This window comes from Bactrocera neohumeralis, chromosome 2, assembly GCF_024586455.1.
Source record: "Bactrocera neohumeralis isolate Rockhampton chromosome 2, APGP_CSIRO_Bneo_wtdbg2-racon-allhic-juicebox.fasta_v2, whole genome shotgun sequence".
NCBI classification, from domain to species: Eukaryota; Metazoa; Arthropoda; class Insecta; order Diptera; family Tephritidae; genus Bactrocera; species Bactrocera neohumeralis.
The window spans coordinates 55,084,733-55,094,124 of NC_065919.1; the positions used below are offsets into that span (position 1 = coordinate 55,084,733).

Sequence of the window (9,392 nt, forward strand, 5' to 3'; positions counted from 1 at the left end):
TTTGACAGCATGAAAAGGAGCTGCATTTATGCCGCTATGTCTGAGTAATACCAAAAGCTCTGTTAGGATCCGGAAGGACCTTTCCGAGCCGTTTGCCAAATCCCAAGCCAATCTACTGCTGGAGAAAATAATTTGAGCTGCAAAGCTGAATAGAGAAGGCATAATCTTCTACAAGAGTGTACAACCGCTAGCGTACGCCGATGACATCGATATCATTAGCCATAACAACCGCGTCGCTAGTTCTGCTTTTTTCCGGTTGGACAAAGCAGCGAAGAAAATGGGTGTAGTAGTGAACTAAATATCTTCTGTCATTAAACAAACAGTCGTTGCTGTCTCGACTTGACTTCCACGTCACGGTTGACAGTCATAACTCGAAGTCGTTGATAATTTCGTCTATCTTGAAACCAACATTAACACCAACAACAACGTCAACCTCGAAATCCAACGCAGAATAACTCTTACCAACAGGTGCTAAATCGGACTAAGTAAGCACATTAGAAGTAAAGTACTCTCTCAACGAACAAAGGAAGTGGAAAACCTCTACTCCTTTGGAAAGACGGGGTGGAGAAGGACTTGCCTACACTTTGAATCTCCAATTGGCGCCAAACAGCGAAGGAAGAACAACTGACGCGCTGTTTTAAACTCGGCAATAACCGCGTAAGCTGTGTCCAGACCAACAAAGAAGAAGAATTTTGTAAAAATTGTATGGAGTATTTCATAGCACTCAGAACTCTTTATATTTTAAGTGAAACCTTGTCTTCGGTTCTCTATATACCAGAAACCTTAAGTGTTTAAATCTGACCCTTTTTTGGGTCAATCGTTTCATCTAGAAAATGTATGAAATGGCTTGGTTACCGAGCCATTTACCAAACCACAACCAAATCTAAATGTTATAACTACGTATTGTTGAGTAATTATGGACTAATGCGCTACACCGATGAACTAGGTTAACCTCCATGGCTTAGGAAAACGAAAGTACTCGTATTCAATAGCTATAACGAGCTCATTCTTATATAACGAATTGCCGTTTGGCTTACGCTCAGAGTTTCAAAGTAAAATACTAGCAACGCGCTTTAATCGTGAAATACGACAATGACAACAGCATCGTTGAAGCGTGGCAAGCAGCAAAGCTGCAGTGTGAGTTGCGTGGCGCAAAGCCTTGACAATGACACTCGCTCCTACAGTTAAACCATCATCATTCATCTCTGGGCGCGCGTTAAGCTCAGCGCTCAGCGCTCAGTATTTTGTTGTAAAATTCGTTTCAGCGAACAATGTGTGGCATTCGACGTTGAGCTTCAACTGATTGTGTTGCATAGAAAGTGAATGGCAATACCCTGCAAATATGCAACAACACACCAATGTATACCTGTATCTCTATTGTTGCAACACAAATGTGTGTTTGCATGCAACATGGCGCGTTTCAGATCATGCTCGCGCTTCGCTGGCGGCTACAATTTCACTTAAGAGTGTCTTTTGTCTCATTCATTTTGCTTGTTTGTTCGTTAGTAGATTTTGTGGCAGCAACCTTCCGCTGAATTGCCGCAAAGTGGAGCACATGTGCGCCGCGACACCCAAAGTGTAGCTGCTAAACTCTTATGCGAACGTGTTTTGTTATTGGAAATGAAACCAATTTCCGCTTTAACTACCAACGCGGAAATTCGAAAAGTAAAATGGGTTTCGCTAGAACTCTTGAGAGTCTAATTTGGAGTGGATTTAAAGAAAATCTGGTTTTACTAAAGGAATATGGTTAGTGTTGTTTCCATAGATTTTGGATACAGCTAAGGGGATCTGATATACGCAAAAGCTTAATTAAGTTGTCGAGAATATTTCTGCTTTCTGAAGATCAAACGTACCGGCAGCTTTGAACATTTTTGTCTGATCTATTGGATAGAAACGTATTGTTCAGGGCAAATATTTTTGTAGCGCAGAATCACTTTTAGCCCTTGTTCTACAGAGGGCCAGTGCGCCGTTATTATTGCTGTAATCTCGAAAATATTATTCCAGGACCTATATAATATGTTCGAATCGAGAAGACTGCAAGAAACATCTACAGAAAAGCATCAGGGGGAAAATAGAGCATCTCTTGTACACTTTCCCGCATTGGCAAGACAACGCTTTAAGCATCTGTTGTCCCCACAATATGATACACTGGAAAAGGTGTGGATGCGAGGCACAGAGTCTGTTGAAATTCGCGTCAAGCGCAGGCATCCTAAAGGATGACTACTCCTCATGAACCTAGTAACTGAACTCCATCTGGTACCGCAACCCTGACTAATCTAAGCTAACCTACTCTATGTAATATGTCGTTAGTTCTTGGCTTTCACGTAGGCCATATCTGTTTCGTTATCTTGCAGTTGGTTGTTGATTCCCATCTGCACTGAGCTATTTGCTCAAGGTGAGTATAAAGCTCTATTTTGATCGTTTCCAGCGTGCATGGTTTTAATTCCGCCTCGAATTCATCAAAAGAGGCTTGTAGTTCGGCCAACTCATCGCGTCATTCTGTGAGTTATTTCTCTATTGGAATTTATTTTTCCTACTGGCTTCGACAGCTTATTGGCTTTAATTTCCCTTCATCAATTGAAATGCCGGCAGCTTGGTTTTAGCAATCTTTCCTAGCATGAAAACTATCCTCTGGTAACGTCTTTTCCTCACCTGACTTTTTTTTCTTAAGTTTTGAGTACATTTCCGCTTTTATTTGTACTTAATATTAATGTTAAGGCTGACTCTTTTAGAAACGGAAAGATTTTCTTAGTTTGTAAAAGAATGTTGTCACCTTGCAGATTTCCAGAAAGACATCCTGTATTCTTTGAAGAAAAAAATAATCCTTCACTTTGACAACGAACTAATCCCGAATTCAGCCCGTTCTTTTTAGCGGAAAGATTTTAACTATTTTGAGAAAGAAAGTAAGCCTCGTCGAAATGACGTACTCAATTTTCTTTACGCTCACAGACTTCCATTAGTACACAGGGCAACTTCAAAAGTTCAGTTTACTCAGTCTCTGCCCCTTAAAGCAAAAAATCATAATGAAACAAGAATAATTTTAAGCTCCTTGACATTCTTAAAATCAATTGAAATCTTAAAACCCAGCGGCATAAAATGGCGTAATCTTTCTAGAGTTAAAGGTAGCGTCGAATAAATCGGATTTTTGGGCTGATGCTGCTTTGTACTTTCTTTCTAAATGACGAATATGTAGCAGCGTCTACCCATACAGCACAATGGGCCTAATGAAATCTCAACTGCTGTCAGTCTCATCTTATCTCATCCCCTTGAAGTATCCAGAACTGAAGATGTGACATCAACAAGCTGACGCTTAACGTTTAAAGGTTTAAGATTACTTTTTCATTTCTACAGTTTGTGGAAGTTTGGTCCACAGATGTCAAAATCTTAAAGTTTTTTTAAGCAAAATATTCGATCAGAACGCCCGCCCGAACTTATTGATAAAGGTTCTAAAAGAGAATTGTGGGAGAGACTCTTGATCTCTCTCCTACGTAGCTTCATATGCACATTTCACTGCTAGATGTTAGACCACTAACTGGTCATCTAGTGGAGAAATGAAAAAAGTAGTTTTCCGTACGGACGTAGTAAACTTTCGTATATTTACATATTATATATAGGGTGATACAAGTGGGGGTACTTTTTTCAATTGCCCTTTTTTGACAGAAAACGTGTGGATCGTGTCAAGCTGTCATGTTATTTTTGTTTAGAATTGTTTGGCAATACAACAACTACGTTTACGAATCGTTCCACTTTATTGCGAAAATTCACGTTCTGTATATGATGTGTTTTGATCGATTCATTCAACTTATGGTCAACATCAGCCGCCCACTGAGCATACTATTCACAACACCAGCACCCATCTTGAGACCCAGATTTCATTATCGTATAATATACGACCGAATAGACCACGTCCAGTGAGAGCCGAAGCTGAGAGTGTACACGAAGACCGCAGAGAGTCGATTCGGCGTCGTTCGAAGTAACTCGGACCGATGTCTACAATGACTTGGCGCATTTTGGGTCGAGATCTTAATTGAAAGCTTACAGCTTATGCAAGAACTGAAGTCGCTTGACCTTTCCAAGCGACATCGCTTCGCTCTATGAGCTCTTGAAAAGTTCCAAGAAGATACCACGTCTTCGAGGGAAATTTTGTTTAGCGATGAGGCCCATTTGTGGCTCAATGAGTATGTAAATAAGCAAAATTTCAAATGGTAATACACATTCTTTATTAAATTTTAAGTTTCTACGTATTTTCTTTAAGAAAAGGTGGAAACCTCGAAATGGATAACCCGTTAAATGCAGGCACTTCTGGAAATGGTTTTAAGTTACAACAGCTTGTACAACGGAACAGCGTAAAACCGCAAAGGTAAATGTGAGAAATGTGAGTGATAGTTTGCGCAAGACTCTCGATTTTGAAATGTTAAAACACACGCATATGAACAAATGCTAAAATGGATATTGTTGTGAAATTCAATATAAAACAATGTGAATGGCAAAATCGAAAATTTCGTATAAAAGGCATTGTTGCCAAATGCACTTTGTCACATGCCACACAAAACTCCGCAGGGCGCAACGGAATTTCGTTAGTTGACGGTTGCGCGCATAACACGCAGGACGATACCAACGAAATACCACATCACAACAGGCGGCGCGTGACACCGGATTCCGAGTATTTTGCGCAAAGCCAAAGGATATAATTGAAATCGAGTGGCAAATTCGGTGAATTGAAAAAATCACACGCCAAACAACAAACCAAATGAGTGCACGCAGTAAATTGTGGCGCGGCAAACGCTGCAGGTGGCTGCTAATCGGAATTTGTTGCACACTATTACCACTGCAAACACGCAATGCGGCAGCAATAACGGTAACGCCAGCAAACGGTGGCGCCGTGACCAATGCAGCAACTAATTATCAGCAAAATCGTAACTATGAGGACGCAGCGACAGCGGCAGCGGCTGTAGTGACGGCGGCCATGAACGCAGCCGCATTGCCAATGGCGAAAACAACAACAAATGATTACGCTCAACAATTGCCGCGCTATTATGCAGCGCTAACGGCCGATGTAGGCAATGCGAATTTGGCTGCCGCAGAGCCGATTTATCGAAATTATTTTGAAAACACCGACACCGGTGGCAGTGATAAAATCGATGCGGCAACGGTGATTTTACGCGACCACATGGCACAATGGCACTTGCCAGCTGCCAGCGGCCAGCCAACAGTTGAGTCAGCAATGACAGCAGCTGGATTTGTGCCAACTACAATGACTGCTGCCGGGCAACATTATGCTGAAAGCGCGAGCGCCGATACCGCGGCGGCGGCGGTAGGGCACGCACATGCAGGCGTTGACTTTTCAACAAACAGTGCGCGCGTCACCAGCAATGCGGCGCGCAGTGTGAGTGACAATAGCGCTGGCGCTGCCTACGCATATGAGTATGCGACGCCCAAAGGCAAAATTGATTACGAATTCAATGGAGCTAATTACCAGAGTGCCGGTAACGGTGACAATAACGGTAATGGTGATGGTAGTGGTAATAGTGCAGATCAAGCTGTTGTAACAGTAGCTGAGGGCGGTGCGCATATGGGCGCGGCTGATGTGTATGGCATGTACAAATATGATATGAGCGAATATGCGCAGCACTTGCAGCGAGCACTGACAACGCCCGGTGTGGGCAGCAAAGAGGCGCATTATGCGGCGGCGGCGGCGGCTGTTGATACCGAAAGTGCCAATCAGGGCGCATATTTCGAGAATCATTTGCCGAGTTATGAAAATTATTTTATGCCCACTTACCAGATTGGACAATTTTCCAATTACCACAGCCAGCAGGCGGAGCAGGAGCTGAAGCGGCGTACACGCGGAGAAGAGCCGGCGCAACAAAATGAACAGCCCGCAAAGGCGGATGGAGTGCGACAGGAGGAGGCGCGAACACAATTACGGCCATTGATGCTACTCGACAGCGCCGATGACAACAATGCGATGTTGCAGCAATTTAAAAAAGGCGCGAATATCGAAAATTATGCAAATGACAGGCAAAAATTGCATTACTTTGCCAAACAACCGCAACTGGTGCAGGAGTCGGAGCAGCAGCCACAACAACAGCAACAACAGCGACAAGAGCAAGCGCAGCAACAATATCAAGAGCAACAGCGCTTGCAGGCGCACTACCAACAACAACTACAGAAGCAAACGAAACAACAGCAACAACAACTATTCAAGCAGCAACAACTCTCACAACAACAACAATTGCAGCTGTCACATCAGCTACGCAAATTTCCCGAACTGATGCATTTCTCGCTGCATCAGCACTTGCCACGTCAACGACAACGGATTGCAACAGCGCTTTCGAAAGTGGCGCGGCCGCACAACCCACTCTCGCTATCCACGCGTCGTCGCCGTCAGCAAAGGCGTGATGCCACGTCGCTGCAGGTGATTGGCAACGCTGGCAGTCGAAGCGCGCTACCAACACCGGAGCAATCGCTTGTGACTGCTGATGGTGTGGTGAAAGGCAGCAGTCATGCCAATACAAATGGCGACACACTCACGTTGCACAGTCGACTGGCGAATGACAAAAGAAGCATCAGCGAAAACTTTGCGGATATCAGCGGCGAACCCACACAATATTCCTATGCGCGCATCTACCCAACGCATGTGTCACAGCTCATCGATGACAGCGCAAACGAAATTGATGACACGCCTAACAATATCGACGACAGCAATGCACACAATGCGCACAGCAACAACAGCGTTGACAACGACAACGAGGACGTGGACGAGACCAATCGCCGTGACCAGCAGCAACATTACCTCGCAGCCATCAACCATCCACAAGTCAGGCTATACCGCCCACACAGCGGCGCTTTAGTGCAACAATACACACTGCCACCCATCACAACTTCGGAACGGCATACGCCAGCTAGCACCGCCGCTCTGGCCGGCATACCACTCGCACGTCACGTGGAGGTGACCAAGCATATTCCCGCCATCGATTACGAACGCGTTCACGTGCCGTACAATCAAAGTGTTCCCATACACATCCCACAGCCCATTATCACAGCCGTACCACGGCCCTACGCCATACGCGTGCCCGTTGCCAAAACTGTTGCCGTGCCCAAGGTGCAGGAGGTGCGCATCCCGATAGAGAAGGTGAAACCGTTTCCTGTGGAACGTCCCGTACCTTTCATTGTGGAGCGACGCGTCCCCTACATGGTTGAAAAGCAAGTGGCAAAGCCAGTTTACTATCCTTATCCCGTTAAGGTACCCATAGTGAAGACCATCGTGCACAAAGTGCCGCGTCGACCTCACAGCTATACCACATATCAGCCACATTCGAGCTCATATCCGATCTCTTTGGGTCAATACCATTTGCAGCAGCAGTCACATTTGGAGTCGCACCCGCTGCCCCCCGTTCATTATGCGCATACGGAACATTTGGGTTGAGGTAGTCCGATATAATCTAATATTCTAAGCGAGCTTAATTACAGGATTTCATTGTTATTTCGTTAACTTAACAGCACCAGCTTTGTAATTTTCAAATGGTCTGTCAATTTTATGTTACATGTATGTATATTCTCACACTACTTTTTATATAGCTGGCTTACTCAAAAGCATTAATTTTTTAAAAAAATTTAAGCACTTAAGCAATTATTTGCAAAATCCATATACACTTACTTTCTGTATACTTTGTAAGTTCGTCTAATTACACTTTTTAAGTATGCCGACGGAAAAAAAGAACTCAAACGAAACTACCGAAAGACACAAACACCCCGATCCACTTCCTTTCTTGCCCTTTCATATTGTACATTTCATTATTTAATATTTTCAATATTTTATGAGATAAGTTTAAGTATAAATATTAACAAAATAAAACCTAACTTTTATCAAAAGTTTTTTGGTATATTTTTTTGACCAAAAACTGGACCCGAAATACTTTCGACAAAGCCCTCATACTTGTAGCTTTGATTTCTTATACATAAAACGCTATAAATTGTTGCTTGTAAGTTTTAGGCCGTCTCGAAAATGGGTGCCTTTCGAACTATAACTCATCATATCGATGTTGTGATTTAATTTCGGGTTTTCCAATTTATGGGTTAATGTAGTACAATCCCTCAGATTGTAAACGATTTAGCTGTCCGTAATCAGAAACCCGAGAAATTTATACCAACAAATTATAAGAACAATGAGTTCTCTTGGTTGCTAGCTAAGCATCTCAGAATTGAGAGTTCTTAATTATCACTCATTCTCCGATCAGAGGTATACCAGCTTCAATTTGGATGGACTGCTTGTAGCTGGTAAGCCTTTTAGAAACACGGATTGGGCTCATTACTGTAGGAAGCTTCGATCAGCTCTTCCAGTCGCGCCAGTTTGCGATTTAGTGCTCTCAGCGTGCTTCGTGCAGAACCGCTCCTGAAAGCTCATGACCTAAAAACTCTAAAAGCCAAAGGGAACCTCTTTGGTGGACATCGCAACTATCAGAGATCAAATCTTCAAGTAAAAGACTGTTCAACAACCGTAAAAGCGGTTCTAGCGTCGGCTGGGACAGGATTTGCTATATACTCGACAGTTTCAAGGCGATTCTTTAGCAAAGCCACTTGGACACACTAAATGGACACTGTTATTGGTTGCAGGGAAGAAAATGAGACAAACAAAGACATCTAGATACTTTCTCTTGGCTGCAATATATATAAGCTGGCTCAATAAATTTGTGACTGACTCTAAGCGATTTGTCAATATGCGACTGTCTTTTTGATCCATTCTTAAAACTTCCGGGTTTCACATCGATAGGCGTATTTTGGTGTACAAGTTGAATTATTCATAGTCTTGTGAAAAATCAGCCGAAGTTCGGGGTCATGAGATTACCTTCAATATGAACTAAGCTTTGATTTGAAAAAATGTTGATAGCAGTCAAGCAGATAAGGAGATCTTGGCCGGCTTACCAGAACTTAACGAGATCAACCCATGAAATACGATTATTCAGAACTAAGGAACTATTTCTCCAAAACGTTTGAAACGTTACGTTGAAGAGCGGTTTAATCGGTTTTGTGGTGGATAGGGAAATCATATTTATTTCTTTGCTGCGCGTTGGTTGTGAGCATAGCAAACAATGCAGCATAAGGGCTTGTAGGAACTGGCTTCATCATTTGAGAATTCCGGAGCACTATTGGTCCTTCGTCGATGGAATGAGTAAACATTGAAAATGCTGTAAATCGATAGTATTGAAGAGGCACCTTATATTAGAATTAAAGGAAAATCATGAAAGGTAGTAAGAGATTGCGAATATAATCAGTGTCTTATCGCGCTGTTTTTATACTCTCGCAACAAAGTTGCTAACGAGAGTATTATAGTTTTGTTATACTCTCGCAACAAAGTTGCTAACGAGAGTATTATAGTTTTGTTCACATAA

At 43.0% G+C, this 9,392-nt stretch overlaps 1 protein-coding gene across 1 annotated transcript; it reads left to right on the forward strand.

Annotated features, from left to right (window-relative positions):
- The first annotated feature begins 4,552 nt into the window (after positions 1-4,552).
- LOC126751670 (uncharacterized) lies at positions 4,553-7,875 on the forward strand. Its single transcript, XM_050462124.1, has one exon. The coding sequence runs from the start codon at positions 4,751-4,753 to the stop codon at positions 7,427-7,429; it is 2,679 nt and encodes an 892-aa protein (XP_050318081.1). The 5' UTR covers positions 4,553-4,750; the 3' UTR covers positions 7,430-7,875.
- Positions 7,876-9,392: the final 1,517 nt, after the last annotated feature.

Bases quoted from the DNA above. Each gene is read 5' to 3' on its own strand.
- LOC126751670 (XM_050462124.1), top strand. From the start codon at position 4,751: ATGAGTGCACGCAGTAAATTGTGGCGCGGCAAACGCTGCAGGTGGCTG.